The sequence below is a fragment of the Carcharodon carcharias genome, chromosome 19 (genome assembly GCF_017639515.1).
Source record: "Carcharodon carcharias isolate sCarCar2 chromosome 19, sCarCar2.pri, whole genome shotgun sequence".
NCBI classification, from domain to species: Eukaryota; Metazoa; Chordata; class Chondrichthyes; order Lamniformes; family Lamnidae; genus Carcharodon; species Carcharodon carcharias.
In genome coordinates this window covers 83,504,474-83,530,010 of record NC_054485.1, presented here as the reverse complement: position 1 = coordinate 83,530,010, position 25,537 = coordinate 83,504,474, and the positions used below count along the sequence as shown (strand labels likewise).

The 25,537-nt window shown below is 51.2% G+C and overlaps 1 protein-coding gene across 2 annotated transcripts in view; it reads right to left on the bottom strand.

Annotated features, from left to right (window-relative positions):
• The window catches only part of pigc (phosphatidylinositol glycan anchor biosynthesis, class C), a 50,321-nt gene extending 47,962 nt beyond the window's left edge, over positions 1-2,359 (bottom strand). For both annotated transcript variants that reach the window (XM_041213024.1, XM_041213026.1), the window contains exon 1: positions 2,152-2,359. In XM_041213024.1, coding sequence (XP_041068958.1) covers positions 2,152-2,305 — 154 coding nt within the window. In that variant the 5' untranslated portion in view covers positions 2,306-2,359. The remainder of the gene's footprint in view (positions 1-2,151) is intronic.
• Between the last annotated feature and the right edge of the window lie 23,178 nt (positions 2,360-25,537).

Below are 25,537 nucleotides of genomic sequence, written 5' to 3'. Positions count from 1 at the left end.
TCCCTCCCTTTATTTCTCTCTCCCTCCCCTCCCTCCCTTTATTTCTCTCTCTCTCCTCTCCCTTCCTCCTTCCCTTTATTTCTCTCTCCCTCCCGTCCCTCCCTCCTTCCCTTTATTTCTCCCGCCCTCCCCTCCCTCCCCTCCCTCCCTCCCCTCCCTTTATTTCTCTCTCCCTCCCCTCCCTCCCTCCATTTCTCTCTCCCTCCCGCTCCCTCCATTTCTCTCTCCCTCCCTCTCCCTCCCTCCATTTCTCTCTCCCTCCCTCCCCCTCCCTCCATTTCTCTCTCCCTCCCTCCCCCTCCCTCCATTTCTCTCTCCCTCCCTCCATTTCTCTCTCCCTCCCTCCATTTCTCTCTCCCTCCCTCCCTTCCCCTCCCTTTATTTCTCTCTCCCTCCCTCTCCCTTTATTTCTCTCTCCCTCCCTCCCCCTCCCTCTATTTCTCTCTCCCTCCCTCCCCCTCCCTCTATTTCTCTCTCCCTCCCTCCCCCTCCCTCTATTTCTCTCTCCCTCCCTCCCCCTCCCTCTATTTCTCTCTCCCTCCCTCCCCCTCCCTCTATTCTCTCTCCCTCCCTCCCCCCTCCCTCTATTTCTCTCTCCCTCCTTCCCCCTCCCTCTATTTATCTCTCCCTCCCTCCCTTCCCCCTCCTTCTATTTCTCTTCCCTCCCTCTATTTCTCTCTCCCTCCCCTCCCTCCCTCTATTTCTCTCTCCCTCCCCTCCCCTCCCTCCCTCTATTTCTCTCTCCCTCCCCTCCCTCCCTTTATTTCTCTCTCCCTCCCCTCCCTCTCTCCCCATTCTATTTGCCTTTCACTTTCTCTTTTCCTCTTTCTCTTCATCTCCCCTTTTTTTTATCTCATTTTGTTTTCCACATTGTCTTTCTCTCTCCCTCCCTCCCTCGTTTTATTTCTCCTTCACTTTGTCTTTTGCTCTCATTATCCATCTTTATCTCCCTTTTTCTCTCTCTCATTTTGTTTCCTTCTCTCCCTTTATTTCCTTCATTTTTTCTCTATCTCTTTATGTCTCTCTTTTTCTCTTTCTCTCTCTCCCTTTCTCCTTCCCTTTATTTCTCTCTCTCTCCTCTCCCTTCCTCCTTCCCTTTATTTCTCTCTCCCTCCCGTCCCTCCCTCCTTCCCTTTATTTCTCCCGCCCTCCCCTCCCTCCCCTCCCTTTATTTCTCTCTCCCTCCCCTCCCTCCCTCCATTTCTCTCTCCCTCCCGCTCCCTCCATTTCTCTCTCCCTCCCTCTCCCTCCCTCCATTTCTCTCTCCCTCCCTCCCCCTCCCTCCATTTCTCTCTCCCTCCCTCCCCCTCCCTCCATTTCTCTCTCCCTCCCTCCATTTCTCTCTCCCTCCCTTCCCCTCCCTTTATTTCTCTCTCCCTCCCTCTCCCTTTATTTCTCTCTCCCTCCCTCCCCCTCCCTCTATTTCTCTCTCCCTCCCTCCCCCTCCCTCTATTTCTCTCTCCCTCCTTCCCCCTCCCTCTATTTATCTCTCCCTCCCTCCCTTCCCCCTCCTTCTATTTCTCTTCCCTCCCTCTATTTCTCTCTCCCTCCCCTCCCTCCCTCTATTTCTCTCTCCCTCCCCTCCCTCCCTCTATTTCTCTCTCCCTCCCCTCCCTCCCTTTATTTCTTTCTCCCTCCCCTCCCTCCCTCCCTTTATTTCTCTCTCCCTCAACTCCCTCCCTTTATTTCTCTCTCCCTCAACTCCCTCCCTTTATTTCTCTCTCCCTCAACTCCCTCCCTTTATTTCTCTCTCCCTCCCCTCCCTCCCTTTATTTCTCTCTCCCTCCCCTCCCTCCCTCTATTTCTCTCTCCCTCCCCTCCCTCCCTTTATTTCTCTCTCCCTCCCCTCCCTCTCTCCCCATTCTATTTGCCTTTCACTTTCTCTTTTCCTCTTTCTCTCTTCATCTCCCTTTTTTTTATCTCATTTTGTTTTCCACATTGTCTTTCTCTCTCCCTCCCTCCCTCGTTTTATTTCTCCTTCACTTTGTCTTTTGCTCTCATTATCCATCTTTATCTCCCTTTTTCTCTCTCTCATTTTGTTTCCTTCTCTCCCTTTATTTCCTTCATTTTTTCTCTATCTCTTTATGTCTCTCTTTTTCTCTTTCTCTCTCTCCCTTTCTCCTTCCCTCTGTTTCTTTCCCTCTTTCTCACTATTTTTCCGCAGTTCCTCCAGGAAACTCCCATCCACGAAGTTATCCGGAAAAGGCTGCCGCTCGTACAGGACTTTCCTCCAGCGGGGAGGCCGGTACCGGCTCTCCGAGGCCCCGAGGCCTGGGGCCGCCGCCAGATCCACAGCCGCTCTCATCGAATCAGCGGGAGAGGCAGAGCCACCGGGGGGAGAGCAGGGGGCGGAACTCCTGACCGGTGGAAACTGCACCCGGGGGGAAGGGAGTCAGGGTGACCTCGACTCCGGCGGAAATCGCGCCCGGTTGTTGGGGTTGGGGTGGAGGAGGAGGTCAGGGTAACACCTGGCCTGGGCGGAAGTGAGGGCCGTCACTATGGAAACCGCCTGAGTGTAGGTTGGAAGTGCGCTAACTTTCATTTACGGGGCGCGTTTAATTGAAAACTTTTGCCAGGCACAGCTGCACAATGTGTTCTTTTTCAAAAATTAAAATGAACCACGTTAATTTTTTTCGGCGCAGGATTAGATAGGGGAATGCAGCGTGTCCCCATCTTTGATGCTGGCGAGTAATGGTTAAATTTTTGTCCGCCACCTTTGATTCTGTTTCACACTGGCGGATGAATAGGGGCTTTGTCCGTCATCTTTGAGACTGGCAGGTTGTGGGCATTGTGTCCGCCATTTTTCATACTGATGACCATTGCAGCCAGACGCAGTCCAAACCATCTTGTCCAGTTGGTTAAACCTGTTCCTAAACCAACATTTCTGTCGGCATCACAGACTAATATCCCTATTCCGCCAACATTTATATGGTTTGCGTGAAGTATAATCCACAGGAGAGAGCAGAAAATTCTTTGTGTTTGTGCCTCATGTGCCACGGCATCATGTCTTTCTCACCCTCACCCACTCCCGCTCACTGCGGTTGACAGGGTCCTCGACTGTGCCTATTCCATTTCTCACACTTCTGCTCTTCACCCTTTCCCCTCCCTCCCAGACCATGGTAGGTTCTCCTCACCTCGCCCACCGTAATCAACGGACCAATGAGACCTCCACCCTTTCCGTCATGTCCACCCTTTCGGCATTCGAGAGGGATTGTTTCCTCAGTGATACCCTGGTCCACTCATCAATCACCCCCTCCGCAGTACCGCCAACCCCAGCACATCCCCTTCCCTTTACACAGCACCTTTCCATGTAGCACCTGTGGTTAGGATCTGGAGTGCACTGCCTGGGAGCGCGGTGGAGGCAGACTCAACAGTGGCTTTCGAAAGGAAACTGGATAATTCTCTTTTTGCAGGACTCCAGGGAAAAGGCAGCAGAGCGAGACTGTTTCATTTGCTGTTGCAACGCACACAGGACAGGCTGATTTGTCTCTTTCTGCGAAGTGCCCATTATATGATTAGGACTTAGGAGCAGGATGAGGCCATTCAGCCCTTCCCTCTTTTCCTCTTCCTTCCTCACTGCCCAGAGCTCCTTCCAGGTGAAACAGCAAATGACTTCTTTCAATTCAGTGCAGTGTATTCACTGCTCACCATGTGGTGCATCCTTCACTGGGGAGAGACCAAAGGCAGACTGGGTGACTGCTTTGTGCAGCACCTCTGTTCAGTCAGCAAGTGTGATCCCCGAGCTTCCTGCAGTTGCCTGTCATTTTAATCTTCCACCCCGTTCTCACACTGACCTCTCTGTCCTCGGCCTCTTACAGTGTATCAATAAGCTCCAGAAACAGCACCTCACCTTTTGATTAGGTACTTTACAGCCTTCCAGTCTCAGCAGGCCGTAATCTCTTCCCCCATTTTCTTTCTTTTCCTTGCTGGCTTTGGTTTTACTCTTGTTTTTTTCCCTCTTGTTTTTGCTTTTAGACAGCAGTTCATCAGTCTGCTATTGACACCTTCTCTAGACACATCCTTTATTTCGTTACTTACCCGATTGCCACCTACACTGCCTCCTTCTGCATTCCACCATCAACTCTTTTATCATTTAATCTCTCCTGCTCCTTTCACTTCTTTCCCCCTCTTCCCTGTCTCTGTACAATACTTGCTTAAGACTTAAAAAGTTACATTTTTAACTTTTCCCAGTTGTAATGAAAGGCCATCAACGTGCAACATTAACTCTGCTTCTCTCTCCACAGGTGTTGCCGGACCTGCTGAGTATTTCCAGCATTTTCTGCTCTTATTTCCAATTTCCAGGATCTGCAGTGTTTTACTTTCATTGACCATATTTAATGCTGGCAGCGACTGCCCCAGCATCATCGATATTGACAGTGATAAGCTTTGCAGCCATCTTTTATGCTGGAAAGCTGGTTGGGTGGCTAGCACTGCTGCTCCGCCATCTCTGATGCTGGCCACATGAGAGACACGCGTGCAGCTAGTCACAACCCATGAGCTGGTTGCTTCAAGGACATTGGTCATGATGGGTGAATGACTGTAGACTTTGCAATGGATCAATCTGACTCAAGTTGAAAGAATTTGCCCTCTAAGTAAGTTGCCATCTCTGGTGGCGTAGAACAGAACCATGCATTGACCCCACACAGAAGGAGGCCATTCAGCTTGTTGGGTTTGGAGCTCAAAGAAATTCCGCGAAACTTCAGGTTGATAATTTACCCGCAACTTACCAGTGAATTTCCACACTCACCAAAATTCATCCATGGCAAAGTGGCTGAAGGCACTAGATGTTATGGGCCCTGACAACATCCCAGCTATAGTAATGAAGACTTCAGTGCTCCAGAACTAGACACACCTCTAACCAAACTGTCCCAGTACAGCTGCAACACTGACATCTACCCGGCAATGTGGAAATTGCCCAGGTATGTCCTGTCCACGCAAAAAAAAATCCAAAGGATAAATCTAATTTGGCCAATTACCGCCCCATCAGCCTACTCTCTATCATCACCAACATGATGGAAAGTGTCATTGAAAGTGCTTTTTCAGCAGCATTTGCTTAGCAATAACCTGCTCACTGATGCTCAGTTTGTATTCCGCCAGGGCCACTCAGCTGCTGACCTCATTACAGCCTTGGTCCAAACATGGAACGAAGAGCAGGATTCAAGAGGTGAGAAGAGTGACTGCCTTTGACATCAAGAACGCATTTGACCGAGTCTGGCATCAAGGAGCCCTAACAAAGCTGGAGTCAATGGGGATTAGGGGGAAAACTCTCCACTGGCTGGAGTCATACCTAGCACAAAGGAAGATGGTGTGGCTGTTGGAGGTCAATCATCTAAGCTCCAGGACTTCACTGCAGGAGTTCCTCAGGATAGTGTCCTCAACCCAACCATCTTCAGCTGCTTCAACAATGAGCTTCCCTCCATCCTAACGTCAGAAGTGGGGAGGTTCGCTGATGATTGCACAACATTCAGCACCATTCGTGACTCCTTAGATGCTGAAGCGGTCCATGTCCAAATGCAGCAAGACCTGGACAATATCCAGGCTTGGGCTGACAAGTGGCAAGTAACTTTCGTGCCACACAAGTGCCAGGCAATGACCATCTCCAACAAAAGAGAATCTAACCATCGACCCTTGACATTCAATGACATTATCATCATTGAATCACCCGCAATCCACATCCTGGGGGGTTACCATTGACTGGAAGCCTAAACAGGCCAGCCATATAAATACTGTAGCTACAAGAGCAGGTAAGAGGCTAGGAATCCTGTGGCGAGTAACTCAGCTCCTGACTCCCCAAAGCCTGTCCACCATCTACAAGGCACAAGTCAGGAGTGTGATGGAATACTCCCCACTTGCCTGGATGAGTGCAGCTCCCACAACACTCTAGAAATTTGACACCATCCAGCATAAAGCACTCTGCTTGATCGGCTCCCCATCCACCACCTGACATATTCACTCCCTCCACCAATGACACAGAGTAGTTGCAGTGTGTACCATCTACAAGATGCACTGCAGGTATTCACCAAGGCTCCTTAGGCAGCACCTCCCAAACCCATGACCACTACCATCTAGAAGGACAAGGGCACCAGATAAATGGGAACAGCAGCACCATGGAAGTTCCCCTCCAAGCCATGCACCATCCTGACTTGGAAATATATCGTAGATCCTTCACTGCTGCTGGGTCAAAATCCTGGAACTCCCTAACAGCACTGTGGTGTACCTGCAGTGGATTGCAACGGTTCAAGAAGGCAGCTCACCATCACCTTCTCAAGGGCAATTATCAATGGGCAATAAATGTTGGCCTAGCCAGCAATGCCCACATCCTGTGAATGAATAAAAAGATCTCTTTAAGTTGTCTCTCGAGCATCTGCTCCAATATCTCCTGTTGGTGCTCGAGGTTTAATAAATGCTGCTGTGAAATACTTGAAACATTTTTACTACAATGACGACTTTGAATCAATGCAAGTTGTTATTCATTCCTCTTCAGTGATATTCCTCTTCAATTCCTCTCTGATTCTTCCTGTTCCACATTATTCAGGGGCACAGCTGGGATTGAAATTACAATTAAATTCCAGTCTAAGTGGAGGTGACGATGGAAACCGTGCCTTCCCATAATGCAACACAGGCAAGAAAAGGCTCCATTGATGGCTAGTCTGGATCCCATGCTCAGGGAGGTGAGGCTTCACCTTTTCCTTGGTGCCTGAGGCTGCCATTGAACGGGTGCTTGGGGGTGCTGGGTGTGACTCGCTAAACCCCAATGGTGGCTGCAGGCTCAGCGGTGATGAGGTTAGCGAGTACCCACACGGGAGTGGCAGTCTGCCACCATCACCATTCATGCTAACCGCCAAAGAGGATTGGGTGAAGAGCTGCACCTACCTCCAACATGACCAGCGAGGCATATGTTAAAGCAATGGCTGAGTTTTATGGCCTCTCCACCATTGCTACCACCTCAAAGATGTACAGGAAGTAAGTGTTCTTCCTGAACATCAAGCAGGTCGAGCACCTTGCCCCTGAGAGGGGGCTCATGGTGGGCGGGACACGGCTGCCGGTGTACCCTCTTGGGGACACCACACATCTCTCGAGTCCCAGCTCCTCCTCCTGACCTCCCCCCTTACCACCACCTTTGGCAACTGGCTGAAGAGTACGGGGACATACATGGGTGGCATCGAGGAGACCCCACCTCCCCTCCTCCCACCCCTCCTGAACTAGCCAGAGTGAAGCCTGGATGTGCCCCTGTGCCCATGAGCGTTCCCGTGCCCCTGCCTGTGAACCCATGTGTGTCCATGTACCTGCGAGCAATCCCACATGTCAAGAGCGATCCCATCTGAATCCGTGTGTCCGCGAGTGATAACATAGGTGTCCCTGTGTCCGCGAGCGATTCCACATGTGTCCCTGTGTCCGTGAGCAATCCCACATGTGTCCTTTTGTCCGCAAATGGTCCCACATGTGTTCCTCTGTCCATGCGTGATCTCACGTGTCCCTGTGTCAACAAGCGTTTCCACATGTGTTGCAGTGTCCACAAGCAATCTTGCATGCATCCCTGTGACTGTGCATGATCTCACATGTATCCCTGTGTACATGAGTGATCCCACATGTGTCCCTGTGTCCGAGAGCGATCCCATGTCTCCCTGTGTCCGCTAGTGATCCCACATGTGTCCCTTTGTCTGTGAGCGATCCCACATATATCCCTGTGTCCTTGAGCATTCCCATGTGTGTCCCAATGTCCATGAGTGATCCTACATGTGTCCCTGTGTCCGCGCACGATCCTGCATGTGTCTCTGTGTCCTTGAGTGATCCCACATGTGTCCTTCTGTCTGCAAGTGTTTCCACATGTGTCGCAGTGTCCACGAGTGATCTCACGTGCATCCTTATGCCTTTGCATGATTCCACATGTGTCCCTGTATCCATGAACAATCCCACATGTGTCCCTGTGTCTTTGAGCAATCCCCCATGTGTCCCTTTGTACGTGAGTGATCCCACACGTGTCTGTGACTGATCCCACATGTGTCCCTGTATCCATGAGCGATCCTACACGTGTCCCAGTATCCGAGAGCAATTCCACATGTCCCTGTGTCTCCAAGCGATACCATATGTTTCCCTTTATTTATGAGCGATCCTGCATGTATCTCTGTGTCCACGAGTGACCCCACATTTCCCTGTGTCCATGAGTGACCCTGCATGTGTTCTTGTGTCAGTGGGTGGCCCAACATGTGTCCCTGTGCCGTGAGCAATCCCACGTGTCCCTGTGTCCACTAGTGATCCCACATCTGTCCCTTTGTCTGAGTGTTCCCACATATGTCCGTGTCCGCAAGAGATACCACATGTGTCCCTGTGTCCGTGAGTGATCCCACATGTGTCCCTGTGTCCGTGAGCAATCCCACATGTGTCCCTGTGTCCATGAATGATCCCACATGTGTCCCTGTGTCCATGAGCGATCCGACATGTGTCCTTGTGCGATCCCACATGTGTCCCTGTGTCCGAGAGCGATCACATGTCTCCCTGTGTCCACTAATGATCCCACATGTGTCCCTTTGTGATCATTCCCACTTATGTCCATGTCCACAAGAGATCCCATATGTGTCCCTGTGTCCTTGAGCAATCCCGTGTGTGCCCGTGTCCATGCGTGATCCCACGTGTTCCTGTATCCGTGAGCGATCCTACACGTATCCCTGTGTCCTTGAGCGATTCCACATGTGTCCCTGGTTCTGCAAGCGATCCTGCATGTGTCCCTGTATCTTGAACGATCCCACATGTGTCCTTGTGTCTGCAAGCGTTTTCACACCTGTCGCTGTGTCCATGAACGATCTCATATGCATCCCTGTACCTGCGCAGAATCGCACATGTGTCCCTGTGTCCATGAACGATCCCACATCTGTTCCTGTGTCTTTGAGTGATCCCCCCAGTGTCCCTTTGTCCATGAGTGATCCCACATGTGTCCGTGACCGATCCCACATGTTTCCCTGTGTCCGTGAGCAATCCCACATGTTTCCCTTTGTCCGTGAGCAATCCCACATGTGTCCCTGTTTCCACTAGTGATCCCACTTTGCCCCTTTGTCTGTGAGTGTTCCCACATATTTCAATGTCCGTGAGCGATCCCACATATGTACCTGTGCTCACGAGCAATTCCATGTGTCCCTGTGGCTGGAAGCGATGTCACATGTGTCCCTGTGTCCATGACAATGCCACATGTGTCCCTGAATGCACGAGAAATCCCAAATGTGTCCCTGAATCTGTGAGCGATTCCATATGTGTCCCTTTGTCCGTGAGTGATCCCACATGTATCCCTGTGCTGGGAACGATCCCACTTGTGTCCCAGTGTCTCCAAGCAATGCTACATGTGTTTCTGTGTCTACGAGTGATGCCACATGTGTTCCTGAATGCACGCATGATCCCACAGGTACCCTATGTCCATGAGTGACCCACATGTGTCCCTGTGCCCGTGGGGGATTGAACATATGTCCCTGTGCCCGTGTGTGATCTCACATGTGTCCCTGTGTCTGAGTGCGATTCCAAATGTGTCTCTGTGTCCATGAGCGATCCCACATGTGTCCCTGTGCTCATGAGCGATCCCACATGTGTTCCTCTGTCCACGGGTGATGCCACATGTGTCCTTGTGTCCATAAGCGATCCTGCCTGTGTCCCTGTGTCCTTGAGCGATCGCACATGTTCCTGTGTCCTTGAGCGATCCCACATGTCCCTGTGTAAACAAGCGTTTCCACATGTGTCGCAGTATCCATACGTAATCTCACATGCGTCCCTGTGCCTGTGCATGATCCCACATGTGTTCCCTGGGCCGTGAGGCATCCCACATGTGTCCCTGTGCTGAGAGCGATCCCACGTGTCCCTGTGGCAACTAGTGATCCCACAAGCGCCGTTTGTCTGTGAGTGTTCCCACATATATCCATGTCCGCAAGAGATCCCACATGTGCACCTGTGCCCATGAGTGAGCCCACATATGTCCCTGTTTCTATAAGCGATCCCATATGTATCCCTGTGTCCATAAGTGATCCCACGTGTGTCCGAGACAAATCCCATGTCTCCCTGTGTTCACTAGTGGTCCCACATGTGTCCCTTTGTCTATGAGTGTTCTCACATATGTCTGTGTCCACAAGAGATCCCACATGTATCTCTGTGTTCATGAGAGATCCCACATGTGTCCGTGACTGATCCCATATGTGTCCCTGTGTCCATGAGTGATCCCACATGTGTCCCTGTGTCCATGACTGATCCAAAATGTGTCCCTGTGTCCGAGAGCGATCCCATGTCTCCCTGTGTCCCGTAGTGATCCCACATGTGTCTCTTTGCCTGTGAGTATTCCCAGATATGTACGTGTCCGCAAGAGATCCCACATGTATCCCTGTGTCCGTGAGCAATCCCACATGTATCCCTGTGTCCATGATTGATTCCACATATATCTTTGTGCTGTAAGCGATCCCAAATGTATCCCTGTGTCCATGTGCGATCCCACTTGTGTCCCTGTGTCCATGAGCAATCCCACATATATCTTTGTGCTGTAAGCGATCCCAAATGTATCCCTGTGTCCATGTGCGATCCCACTTGTGTCCCTGTGTCCATGAGCAATCCCACATGTATCCCGGTGTTGGGGAGTGATCCCACATGTGTCCATGTGTCCTTGATCGATCCCGTGTGTGTTCCTGTGTTGGTGAGTGATCCCACATGTGTCCCTGTGTCCTTGAGCGATCCCGTGTGTGTTCCTGTGTTGGTGAGTGACCCCACATGTGTCCCTGTTCCGTGAGCGATCCCCCGTGTCCCTGTGTCCACTAGTGATGCCACATGTGTGCCTTTGTCTGTTAGTGTTCCCACATATGTCCGTGTCTGCAAGAGATCCCACAAGTGTCCCTGTGTCCTTGAGCGATCCCGTGTGTGTTCCTATGTTGGTGAGTGATCCCACATGTGTCCCTGTGTCCTTGAGCGATCCCGTGTGTGTTCCTGTGTTGGTGAGTGACCCCACATGTGTCCCTGTTCCGTGAGCGATCCCCCGTGTCCACATGTGTCGCAGTGTCCATGAGCAACCTCATATGCATCCCTGTGCCTGTGCATGATCCCACATGTATCCCTGCATCCAAGAGTGATCCCACATGTGTCTCTGTGTCGTGAGTGATCCCACTAATGATCCCACATGTGTCCCTTTGTCTGTTATTGTTCCCACATATGTCCATGTCTGCAAGTGATCCGACATGTGTCCCTTGGTCCATGAGTGATACCACATGTATCCCTGTGCTGTAAGTGATCGCACATGTATCCCTGTGTCCATAGCGATCCCACATGTGTCCATGACTGAGCCCACATATGTCCCTGTTTCTATAAGCGATCCCATATGTATCCCTGTGTCCATAGGTGATCCCACGTGTGTCCGAGACAAATCCCATGTCTCCCTGTGTTCACTAGTGGTCCCACATGTGTCCCTTTGTCTATGAGTGTTCTCACATATGTCTGGGTCCACAAGAGATCCCACATGTATCTCTGTGTCCGTGAGGAATCCCACATGTGTCCCTGTGTCCGAGAGCGATCACATGTCTCCCTGTGTCCACTAATGATCCCACATGTGTCCCTTTGTGAGCATTCCCACTTATGTCCATGTCCACAAGAGATCCCATATGTGTCCCTGTGTCCATGAGCAATCCCACATGTATCCCTGTGCTGTAAGCGATCCCACATGTGCCCCTGTGACCGCGAGTGATCCCACATGTGTCCCTGAGTCCTTGAGCAATCCCGTGTGTGCCCGTGTCCATGCGTGATCCCACGTGTTCCTGTATCCGTGAGCGATCCTGCATGTGTCCCTGTATCTTGAACGATCCCACATGTGTCCTTGTGTCTGCAAGCGTTTTCACACCTGTCGCTGTATCCATGAACGATCTCATACGCAACCCTGTGCCTGCGCAGAATCCCACATGTGTCCCTGTGTCCATGAACGATCCCACAGGAGTCCCTGTGTCTTTGAGCAATCCCCCCCAGTGTCCCTTTGTCCATGAGCGATCCCACATGTGTCCCTGTGTCCATGAACAATCCCACATCTGTTCCTGTGTCTTTGAGTGATCCCCCCAGTGTCCCTTTGTCCATGAGTGATCCCACATGTGTCCGTGACCGATCCCACATGTTTCCCTGTGTCCGTGAGCAATCCCACATGTTTCCCTGTGTCCGTGAGCAATCCCACATGTGTCCCTGTTTCCACTAGTGATCCCACATTTGCCCCTTTGTCTGTGAGTGTTCCCACATATGTCAATGTCTGTGAGCGATCCCACATGTGTGCCTGTGCTCACGAGCAATCCCATGTGTCCCTGTGGCTGGAAGCGATGTCACATGTGTCCCTGTTTCCATGAACAATGCCACATGTGTCTCTGAATGCACGAGAAATCCCAAATGTGTCCCTGAATCTGTGAGCGATTCCACATGTGTCCCTTTGTCCGTGAGTGATCCCACATGTATCCCTGTGCTGGGAACGATCCCACTTGTATCTCAGTGTCTCCAAGTGATGCTACATGTGTTTCTGTGTCTATGAGTGATGCCACATGTGTTCCTGAATGCACGCACGATCCCACAGGTACCCTACGTCCATGAGTGACCCACATATGTCCCTGTGCCCGTGGGGGATTGAACATATGTCCCTGTGCCTGTGTGTGATCTCACATGTGTCCCTGTGTCTGAGTGCGATTCTAAATGTGTCTCTGTGTCCATGAGCGATCCCACATGTGTCCCTGTGCTCATGAGCGATCCCACATGTGTTCCTCTGTCCACGAGCGATGCCACATGTGTCCTTGTGTCCATAAGCGATCCTGCCTGTGTCCCTGTGTCCTTGAGCGATCGCACATGTTCCTGTGTCCTTGAGCAATGCCACATGTCCCTGTGTAAACAAACGTTTCCACATGTGTCACAGTATCCATACGTAATCTCACATGTGTCCCTGTGCCTGTGCATGATCCCACATGTGTTCCCTGGGCCGTGAGGCATCCCACATGTGTCCCTGTGCTGAGAGCGATCCCATGTGTCCCTGTGGCAACTAGTGATCCCACAAGCGCCATTTGTCTGTGAGTGTTCCCACATCTGTCTGTGTCCGCAAGAGATCCCACATGTATCCCTGTGTTCATGAGAGATCCCACATGTGTCCGTGACTGATCCCATATGTGTCCCTGTGTCCATGAGTGATCCCACATGTGTCCCTGTGTCCATGACTGATCCAAAATGTGTCCCTGTGTCCGAGAGCGATCCCATGTCTCCCTGTGTCCCGTAGTGATCCCACATGTGTCTCTTTGCCTGTGAGTGTTCCCAGATATGTACGTGTCCGCAAGAGATCCCACATGTATCCCTGTGTCCGTGAGCAATCCCACATGTATCCCTGTGTCCATGATTGATTCCACATATATCTTTGTGCTGTAAGCGATCCCAAATGTATCCCTGTGTCCATGTGCGATCCCACTTGTGTCCCTGTGTCCATGAGCAATCCCACATGTATCCCGGTGTTGGGGAGTGATCCCACATGTGTCCATGTGTCCTTGATCGATCCCGTGTGTGTTCCTGTGTTGGTGAGTGACCCCACATGTGTCCCTGTTCCGTGAGCGATCCCCCGTGTCCCTGTGTCCACTAGTGATGCCACATGTGTGCCTTTGTCTGTTAGTGTTCCCACATATGTCCATGTCTGCAAGAGATCCCACAAGTGTCCCTGTGTCCTTGAGCGATCCCGTGTGTGTTCCTATGTTGGTGAGTGATCCCACATGTGTCCCTGTGTCCTTGAGCGATCCCGTGTGTGTTCCTGTGTTGGTGAGTGACCCCACATGTGTCCCTGTTCCGTGAGCGATCCCCCGTGTCCCTGTGTCCACTAGTGATGCCACATGTGTGCCTTTGTCTGTTAGTGTTCCCACATATGTCCATGTCTGCAAGAAATCCCACAAGTGTCCCTGTGTCCATCAGCGATCCCACATGTGTTGTTGTGTATGCAAATGATCTCAAATGTGTTCCTCTGTCCACACGTGATCCCACATGTATCCCTGTGTCCTTGGGTGATCCCACATGTGTCTCTGTGTCCACAAGCGTTTCCACATGTGTCACAGTGTCCATGAGCAATTTCACATGCGTCCCTGTGCCTGTGCATGATCCCACATGTATCACTGTATCCATGAGTGATCCCACATGTGTCTCTGTGCTGTGAGGTATCACACATGTGCCCCTGTGCCAATGAATGATCACACATGTGTCCTTGTGTCTGCAAAACATCCCAAATGTATTCCTCTGTCCATCAGTGATCCCACGTGTCGTTGTGTCTGCAAATGATCCCAAATGTGTTCCTCTGTCCACATGTGATCCCACATGTGTCATTGTGTCCTTGAGCGATCCCACATGTGTCCCTGTGTGCACAAACATTTCCACATGTGTCGCAGTGTCCATGAGCAACCTCATATGCATCCCTGTGCCTGTGCATGATCCCACATGTATCCCTGCATCCAAGAGTGATCCCACATGTGTCTCTGTGCCGTGAGTGATCCCACTAATGATCCCACATGTGTCCCTTTGTCTGTTATTGTTCCCAAATATGTCCATGTCTGCAAGTGATCCAACATGTGTCCCTTGGTCCATGAGTGATACCACATGTATCCCTGTGCTGTAAGTGATCGCACATGTATCCCTGTGTCCAAAGCGATCCCACATGTGTCCATGACTGAGCCCACATATGTCCCTGTTTCTATAAGCGATCCCATATGTATCCCTGTGTCCATAAGTGATCCCACGTGTGTCCGAGACAAATCCCATGTCTCCCTGTGTTCACTAGTGGTCCCACATGTGTCCCTTTGTCTATGAGTGTTCTCACATATGTCTGTGTCCACAAGAGATCCCACATGTATCTCTGTGTCCGTGAGGAATCCCACATGTTTCCCTGTGTCCACGAGCGATCCCACATGTATCCCTGTGCTGTAAGCGATTCCACATGTATCCCTGTGTCCATGAGCAATCCCACATGTATCCCTGTGTCCGCGAGCGATCCCAGATGTATTCCTGTGTCCGTGAGCGATACCACATGTGTCCCCGTGTCCTTGAGCGACCCCGTGTGTGTTCCTGTGCTGGTGAGTGACACCACATGTGTCCCTGTGCCGTGAGCGATCCCACATGTCCCTGTGTCCACTAGTGATCCCACATGTGTCCCTTTGTCTGTTAGTGTTCCCACATATGCCCGTGTCCACAAGAGATCTGATATGTGGCCCTGTGTCCATGAGCAATCTCACATGCGTTGTTGTGTCTGTGAATGATCCCACATGTGTCTCTGTGTCCACAAGCGTTTCCACATGTGTTGCAGTGTACACGAGCCACCTCACATGCATCCCTGTGCCTGTGCACAATTCCATATTTGTCCCTGTGTCCGTGAGTGATCCTGCATGTGTTCCTGTGTCCATGAGCGATTGCATATGTATCCCTGTGTCCATGAGTGATCCCACATGTGTCGCTGTGTCTGAGATCGATCCCACGTGTCCCTATGTCCACTAGTGAGCCTACATGTGTCCCTTTGTCTGAGTGTGTTCCCACATATGTCCGTGTCCGCGAGCAATCCCACATGTGCCCCTGTGCCCATGAGCGATCCCACATGTGTCCTTGTGTCCGCAAATGATCCCAGCTGTGTCCCTGTGTGCTTGAGTGATTGCACATGTCTCCCTGTATTCTTGAGCGATCCCATGTGTCCCTGTGTCCACAAGCGTTTCCACATGTGTCGGTATCCATGAGCAACCTCACATGTGTCCCTGTGCCTGTGCATGATCCCACATGTGTCCCTGTGTCCATGAGCGATCCCACGTGTCCCTGTGCTGCAACCAATCATACATGTGTCCCTTTATCTGTTATAGTTCCCACATATGCCTGTGTTTGCAAGACATCACACATGTGTCCCTGTGTCCATGAGTGATCCCACATGTGTCTCTTTGTCTGTGAGTGTTCCCAGATATGTACGTGTCCGCAAGAGATCCCATATGTATCCCTGTGTCCGTGAGCAATCCCACATGTATCCCTGTGTCCATGATTGATTCCACATATATCCCTGTGCTGTAAGCGATCCCAAATGTATCCCTGTGTCCATGTGCGATCCCACTTGTGTCCCCGTGTCCATGAGCAATCCCACATGTATCCCGGTGTTGGGGAGTGATCCCACATGTGTCCATGTGTCCTTGATCGATCCCGTGTGTGTTCCTGTGTTGGTGAGTGATCCCACATGTGTCCCTGTGTCCTTGAGCGATCCCGTGTGTGTTCCTGTGTTGGTGAGTGACCCCACATGTGTCCCTGTTCCGTGAGCGATCCCCCGTGTCCCTGTGTCCACTAGTGATGCCACATGTGTGCCTTTGTCTGTTAGTGTTCCCACACATGTCCATGTCTGCAAGAGATCCCACAAGTGTCCCTGTGTCCTTGAGCGATCCCGTGTGTGTTCCTATGTTGGTGAGTGATCCCACATGTGTCCCTGTGTCCTTGAGCGATCCCGTGTGTGTTCCTGTGTTGGTGAGTGACCCCACATGTGTCCCTGTTCCGTGAGCGATCCCCCGTGTCCCTGTGTCCACTAGTGATGCCACATGTGTGCCTTTGTCTGTTAGTGTTCCCACATATGTCCATGTCTGCAAGAAATCCCACAAGTGTCCCTGTGTCCATCAGCGATCCCACATGTGTTGTTGTGTATGCAAATGATCCCAAATGTGTTCCTCTGTCCACACGTGATCCCACATGTATCCCTGTGTCCTTGGGTGATCCCACATGTGTCTCTGTGTCCACAAGCGTTTCCACATGTGTCACAGTGTCCATGAGCAATTTCACATGCGTCCCTGTGCCTGTGCATGATCCCACATGTATCACTGTATCCATGAGTGATCCCACATGTGTCTCTGTGCTGTGAGGTATCACACATTTGCCCCTGTGCCAATGAATGATCACACATGTGTCCTTGTGTCTGCAAAACATCCCAAATGTATTCCTCTGTCCATCAGTGATCCCACGTGTCGTTGTGTCTGCAAATGATCCCAAATGTGTTCCTCTGTCCACATGTGATCCCACATGTGTCATTGTGTCCTTGAGCGATCCCACATGTGTCCCTGTGTGCACAAACATTTCCACATGTGTCGCAGTGTCCATGAGCAACCTCATATGCATCCCTGTGCCTGTGCATGATCCCACATGTATCCCTGCATCCAAGAGTGATCCCACATGTGTCTCTGTGCCGTGAGTGATCCCACTAATGATCCCACATGTGTCCCTTTGTCTGTTATTGTTCCCAAATATGTCCATGTCTGCAAGTGATCCAACATGTGTCCCTTGGTCCATGAGTGATACCACATGTATCCCTGTGCTGTAAGTGATCGCACATGTATCCCTGTGTCCAAAGCGATCCCACATGTGTCCATGACTGAGCCCACATATGTCCCTGTTTCTATAAGCGATCCCATATGTATCCCTGTGTCCATAAGTGATCCCACGTGTGTCCGAGACAAATCCCATGTCTCCCTGTGTTCACTAGTGGTCCCACATGTGTCCCTTTGTCTATGAGTGTTCTCACATATGTCTGTGTCCACAAGAGATCCCACATGTATCTCTGTGTCCGTGAGGAATCCCACATGTTTCCCTGTGTCCACGAGCGATCCCACATGTATCCCTGTGCTGTAAGCGATTCCACATGTATCCCTGTGTCCATGAGCAATCCCACATGTATCCCTGTGTCCACGAGCGATCCCAGATGTATTCCTGTGTCCGTGAGCGATACCACATGTGTCCCCGTGTCCTTGAGCGACCCCGTGTGTGTTCCTGTGCTGGTGAGTGACACCACATGTGTCCCTGTGCCGTGAGCGATCCCACATGTCCCTGTGTCCACTAGTGATCCCACATGTGTCCCTTTGTCTGTTAGTGTTCCCACATATGCCCGTGTCCACAAGAGATCTGATATGTGGCCCTGTGTCCATGAGCAATCTCACATGCGTTGTTGTGTCTGTGAATGATCCCACATGTGTCTCTGTGTCCACAAGCGTTTCCACATGTGTTGCAGTGTACACGAGCCACCTCACATGCATCCCTGTGCCTGTGCACAATCCCATATTTGTCCCTGTGTCCGTGAGTGATCCTGCATGTGTTCCTGTGTCCATGAGCGATTGCATATGTATCCCTGTGTCCATGAGTGATCCCACATGTGTCGCTGTGTCTGAGATCGATCCCACGTGTCCCTATGTCCACTAGTGAGCCTACATGTGTCCCTTTGTCTGAGTGTGTTCCCACATATGTCCGTGTCCGCGAGCAATCCCACATGTGCCCCTGTGCCCATGAACGATCCCACATGTGTCCTTGTGTCCGCAAATGATCCCAGCTGTGTCCCTGTGTGCTTGAGTGATTGCACATGTCTCCCTGTATTCTTGAGTGATCCCATGTGTCCCTGTGTCCACAAGCGTTTCCACATGTGTCGGTATCCATGAGCAACCTCACATGTGTCCCTGTGCCTGTGCATGATCCCACATGTGTCCCTGTGTCCATGAGCGATCCCACGTGTCCCTGTGCTGCAACCAATCATACATGTGTCCCTTTATCTGTTATAGTTCCCACATATGCCTGTGTTTGCAAGACATCACACATGTGTCCCTGTGTCCATGAGTGATCCCACATGTGTCTCTTTGTCTGTGAGTGTTCCCAGATATGTACGTGTCCGCAAGAGATCCCATATGTATCCCTGTGTCCGTGAGCAATCCCACATGTATCCCTGTGTCCATGATTGATTCCACATATATCCCTGTGCTGTAAGCGATCCCAAATGTATCCCTGTGTCCATGTGCGATCCCACTTGTGTCCCTGTGTCCATGAGCAATCCCACATGTATCCCGGTGTTGGGGAGTGATCCCACATGTGTCCATGTGTCCTTGATCGATCCTGTGTGTGTTCCTGTGTTGGTGAGTGATCCCACATGTGTCCCTGTGTCCTTGAGCGATCCCGTGTGTGTTCCTGTGTTGGTGAGTGACCCCACATGTGTCCCTGTTCCGTGAGCGATCCCCCGTGTCCCTGTGTCCACTAGTGATGCCACATGTGTGCCTTTGTCTGTTAGTGTTCCCACATATGTCCATGTCTGCAAGAGATCCCACAAGTGTCCCTGTGTCCATTAGCGATCCCACATGTGTTGTTGTGTATGCAAATGATCCCAAATGTGTTCCTCTGTCCACACGTGATCCCACATGTATCCCTGTGTCCTTGGGTGATCCCACATGTGTCTCTGTGTCCACAAGCGTTTCCACATGTGTCACAGTGTCCATGAGCAATTTCACATGCGTCCCTGTGCCTGTGCATGATCCCACATGTATCACTGTATCCATGAGTGATCCCACATGTGTCTCTGTGCTGTGAGGTATCACACATGTGCCCCTGTGCCAATGAATGATCACACACGTGTCCTTGTGTCTGCAAAACATCCCAAATGTATTCCTCTGTCCATCAGTGATCCCACGTGTCGTTGTGTCTGCAAATGATCCCAAATGTGTTCCTCTGTCCACATGTGATCCCACATGTGTCATTGTGTCCTTGAGCGATCCCACATGTGTCCCTGTGTGCACAAACATTTCCACATGTGTCGCAGTGTCCATGAGCAACCTCATATGCATCCCTGTGCCTGTGCATGATCCCACATGTATCCTTGCATCCAAGAGTGATCCCACATGTGTCTCTGTGCCGTGAGTGATCCCACTAATGATCCCACATGTGTCCCTTTGTCTGTTATTGTTCCCACATATGTCCATGTCTGCAAGTGATCCGACATGTGTCCCTTGGTCCATGAGTGATACCACATGTATCCCTGTGCTGTAAGTGATCGCACATGTATCCCTGTGTCCAAAGCGATCCCACATGTGTCCATGACTGAGCCCACATATGTCCCTGTTTCTATGAGCAATCCCACATGTATCCCTGTGTCCATAAGTGATCCCATGTGTGTCCCTGTGTCCGAGGCAAATCCCATGTCTCCCTGTGTTCACGAGTGATCCTACATGTGTCCATTTGTCTATGAGTGTTCTCACATATGTCTGTGTCCGCAAGAGATCCCACATGTTTCCCTGTGTCCATGAGCGATCCCACATGTATCCCTGTGCTGTAAGCGATTCCACATGTATCCCTGTGTCAATGAGCAATCCCAGATGTATCCCTGTGTCCGCGAGCGATCCCAGATGTATCCCTGTGTCCGCGAGCGATACCACATGTGTCCCCGTGTCCTTGAGCGACCCCGTGTGTGTTCCTGTGCTGGTGAGTGACCCCACATGTGTCCCTGTGCCGTGAACGATCCCACATATGTCCCTTTGTCTGTTAGTGTTCCCACATATGCCTGTGTCCACAAGAGATCCGATATGTGGCCCTGTGTCCATGAGCAATCTCACATGCGTTGTTGTGTCTGTGAATGATCCCACATGTGTCTCTGTGTCCACAAGTGTTTCCACATGTGTTGCAGTGTACACATGCATCTCTGTGCCTGTGCACAATCCCACATTTGTCCCTCTGTCCATGAGTGATCCTGCATGTGTTCCTGTGTCCATGAGCGATTGCATATGTTTCCCTCTGTGCATGAGTGATCCCACATGTGTCGCTGTGTCTGAGATCGATCCCACGTGTCCCTATGTCCACTAGTGAGCCTACATGTGTCCCTTTGTCTGAGTGTGTTCCCACATATGTCCGTGTCCGCGAGCAATCCCACATGTGCCCCTGTGCCCATGAGCGATCCCACATGTGTCCTTGTGTCCGCAAATGATCCCAGCTGTGTCCCTGTGTGCTTGAGTGATTGCACATGTCTCCCTGTATTCTTGAGCGATCCCATGTGTCCCTGTGTCCACAAGCGTTTCCACATGTGTCGGTATCCATGAGCAATCTCACATGTGTCCCTGTGCCTGTGCATGATCCCACATGTGTCCCTGTGTCCATGAGCGATCCCACGTGTCCCTGTGCTGCAACCAATCATACATGTGTCCCTTTATCTGTTATAGTTCCCACATATGCCTGTGTTTGCAAGATATCCCCCTTGTGTCCCTGTGTTCATGAGTGATCTCACATGTATCCCTGTTTTGTAAGTGATCCCACATGTATCCCTGTGTCCATGAGTGCTGCCACCTGTATCCCTGTGTCCATGAGTGATCCCACATGTATCCCTGTGTCGGAGAGTGATCGCACATCTCCCTGTGACCACTAGCGATCCCACACCTGTCCCTGTGTCCACAAGCATTTCCACATGTGTCGCAGTGTCTATGAGCAATCTCACATGCGTCCCTGTGCCTGTGCACAATCTCATATATGTCCCTTTGTCTGCGAGTGTTCCCACATATGTCCGTGTCCGCAAGAAATCCCACGTATCCCTGTGTCCACGAGCAATCCCACACGTAACCCTCTGCCCATGAGTGATCCCACATGTGTCGTTGTGTCTGCAAATGATCCGACATGTATTCCTCTGTAAATGCGTGATCTCACATGTATCCCTGTTTCCTTGGGCGATCCCATGTGTCCCTGTGTCCACAAGCGTTTCCACATGTGTCGCAGTGTTCATGAGCAATCTCACATGTATCCCTGTGCCTGTGCATGATCCCACATTTGTCCCTGTGTCCTTGAGCGAACCCACGTGTCCATGTATCCATGAGGGATTGCTTATGTATCCCTGTGTCCATGGCGATCCCACATGTATCTCTGTGTCCATGTGTGATCCCACATGTGTCTGTGAGTGTTCCCACATATGTCCATGTCCGCGAACAATCCCACATGTGCCCTGTGCCCATGAGCGATCCCACATGTGTCCTTGTGTCCGCAAATGATCCCACATGAGTTCCTCTGTCCACGTCTTAACCCACATATGTTCCTGTGTGCTTTAGTGATCGCACATGTCTCCCTGTGTCCTTGAATGATCCCATGTGTCCCTGTATCCACAAGCGTTTCCACATGTGTCGGTGTCCACGAGCAATCTCACATGCGTCCCTGTGCCTGTGCACGATCCCACATGTGTCTCTGTGTCCATGAGCGATCGCACATGTCTCTCTGTGCCGTGAGGTATCACACATGTGTCCCTGTGCTGTGCACGATCCCACGTGTCCCTGTGCTGCAACCAATCATACATATGTCCCTTTGTCTGCTATAGTTCCCACATATGCCTGTATGTGCAAGACATCACACATGAGTCCCTGTGTCCATGAGCGATCCCACATGTATCTCTGTGTTGTAAGTGATCCCACATGTGTCCCTGCGTCCACAAACGTTTCCACATGTGTTGCAGTGTCCACGAGCAATCTCACATGCATCCCTGTGCCTGTGCACAATCCCACATGTGTCGCAGTGTCCATGAGCGATTCCACATGGATCCCTGTGTCCATGAGTGCTGCCAAATGTATCCCTGTGTCCATGAGCGATCCCACTCGTGTCCCTGTGGCTGAAAGTGATCGCACGTCTCCCTGTGACCACTAGTGATCCCACATATGTCTCTGTGTCCATTTAAGATCCCACACCTGTCCCTGTGTCCTCAAGCATTTCCACGTGTCGCAGTGTCCACGTGCAATCTCACATGCATCCCTGTGCCAGTGCACAATTTCACGTGTGTCCCTGTGTCCAGTAGTGATCCCACATGAGTCCCTTTGTCTGAGTGTTCCCACTTATGTCCGTGTTTGCAAGAGATCCAACATATCCCTGTGTCTGTGAGCAATCCTAAATGTAACCCTCCGCCCATGAGTGATCCCACAGGTGTCCTTGTGTCTGCAAATGATCCCAGATGTGTTCCTCTGTAAACGCGTGATCTCACATGTGTCCCTGTGTCCTTGAGCGGTCCCACATGTCTCCCTGTGTCCATGAGTGACCCCACATGGATCCCTGTGTCCATGAGTGCTGCCAGATGTGTCCCTGTGTCCATGAGCAATCCCACTTGTGTCCTGTGGCTGAGAGTGATTGCACATCTCCCTGAGACCACTAGTGATCCCACATATGTCCCTGTGTCCATGTAAGATCCCACACCTGTCCCTGTGTCCACAAACATTTCCACATGTGTCGCCGTGTCCACGTGCAATCTCACATGCATCCCTGTGCCTGTGCACGATCCCACATGTGTCCCTGTGTCCACTAGTGATCCCAAATGTGTCCCTTTGTCTGAGTGTTCCCACTTATGCCAGTGTTGCAAGAGATCCAACATATCCCTGTGTCTGTGAGCAATCCCACATGTAACCCTCTGCCCATGAGTGATCTCACATGTGTCCCTGTGTCCTTGAGCGATCCCACATGTGTCCCTGTGTCCACAAATGTTTCCACATGTGTTGCAGTGTCCACGAGCAATCTCACATGCATCCCTGTGCCTGTGCACAATCCCACATATGTCCCTGTGTCCATGAGCGATCCCACATGTGCCTCTGTGCCGTGAGGTATCCTACATGTGTCCCTGTGCCGTGAGCAATCCCACGTGTCCCTGTGCTGTAAGCGATCCCACTAGTGATCCCACATGTGTCCCTTTGTCTGTTATTGTTCCCACATATGCCTGTGTCTGCAAGAGACCCCACATGTATCCCTGTGTTCACTATTGATCCCACAAGTGTCCCTTTGTCTGTTATTGTTCCCACATATGTCCGTGTCTGCGTGAGATCCCACGTATCCCTGTGTCCGCGAACAATCGCACATGTAATCCTCAGCCCATGAGTGATCCCACAGGTGTCTTGTTGTCCGCAAATGATCCAACATTTGTCCCCTGTGTCCATGTGCAATCCCACATATATCCCTGTGCTGTAAGCGATCCCACATGTGTCCCTGTGTCCATGAGTGATCCCACATGTGTCCGTGACGGATACCACATGTTTCCCCTATGTCCATGAGGGATCCCACGTGTGCCCCTGTGTCCAAGAGTGATCCCATGTCTCCCTGTGTGCAATAGTGATCCCACATGTGTTCCTCTTCTCCACGCCTGATCCCACGTGTCCGTGTCCTTGAGCGATCACATGTCTCCCTGTGTCCTTGAGCGACCCCACTTGTCCCAGTGTCCACAAGTGTTTCCACATTTGTCGCAGTGTCCATGTGCAATCTCACATGCGTCCCTGTGCCTGTGCACGATCTCACATGAGTCCCTGTGTGCATGAGCGATCCGACATGTGTCCCTCTGTCGTGAGCGATCCCAGATGTCCCTGTGTCCACTAGTGATCCCACATGTGTCCCTTTGTCTGTTATGGTTCCAACATATGTCCGTGTCTGCAAGAGATCCCACGTGTCTCTGTGTCCGGGGGCAATTGCACACATAACCCTCTGCTCATGAGTGATCCCACAGGTGTCCTTGTGACCGCAAATGATCTGACATGTGTCCCCTGTTTCCATGAATGTTCCCACATAGATCACTGTGCTGTAAGCGATCCCACGGGTATTGCTCTGTCCATGAGTGATCCCACGTGTGTCCGTGACTGATACCACATGTTTCCCTTATGTCCATGAGTGATCCCACATATGCCCCTGTGTCCAAGAGTGATCCCACGTCTCCCAGTGTGCACTAGTGATCCCACATGTGTCACTTTGTCTATGAGTGTTCCCACAGGTGTCCCCGTGTCCTTGAGTGATCCTGTGTGTGTTCCTGTGTTGGTGAGTGACCCCTCATGTGTCCCTGTTCCGAGAGCGATCCCATATGTCCTTGTGTCCACTAGTGATCCCAGATGTGTCCCTCTGTTCGTTAGTGTTCCCACATATGTCCGTGTCTGCAAGAGATCCAACATGTGTCCCTGTGTCCATGAGAAATCCCACGTGTCGTTGTATCTTCAAATGATCCCAAATGTGTTCCTCTGTCCATGCGTGATCCCACATGTATCCCTGTGTCCTTGGGCGATCCCACATGTGTCCTTGTGTGTGCAATTGATGCCACAAGTGTTCCTCTGTAAATGCTTGATCCTACATGTGTCCGTGTCCTTGAGCGATTCCACATGTCTCCCTGTGTCCTTGAGCGATCCCACATTTGTCGCTGTGTCCACAAGCACTTCCACATGTGTCGCAGTGTCCATGAGCAATCTCACATGCGTCCCTTTCCCTGTGCATGATCCCACAACTGTCGCTGTATCCATGAGTGATCCCACATGTGTCCCTATGCCATGAGTGATCCCACGTGTCCCTGTGCTGTAAGCGATCCCACTAGTGATCCCACATGTGTCCCTTTGTCTGTTATAGTTCCCACATATGCCCGTGTCTGCAAGAGATCCAACGTATCCCTGTGTCCGTGAGCAATCCCACATGTAACCCTCTGCCCATGTGTGATCCCACATGTGTCCTTGTGTCTGCAAATGACCCGACACGTGTTCCTCTGTAAACGCGTGATCTCACATGTGTCCCTGTGTCCCTGAGCGGTCCCAAATGTGTCCCTGTGTCCATGATCGATCCCACATGTGTATTTGTGCCATGAGGTATCCCACATGTGACCCTGAGTCCACAAGCATTTCCACATGTGTTGCAGTGTCCACAAGCAATCTCACATGCGTCCCTGTGCCTGTGCACAATCCTACATGTGTCCATGTGTCCATGAGTGATCCCACATGTGTCCGTGACTGATACCACATGTTTCCCCTAT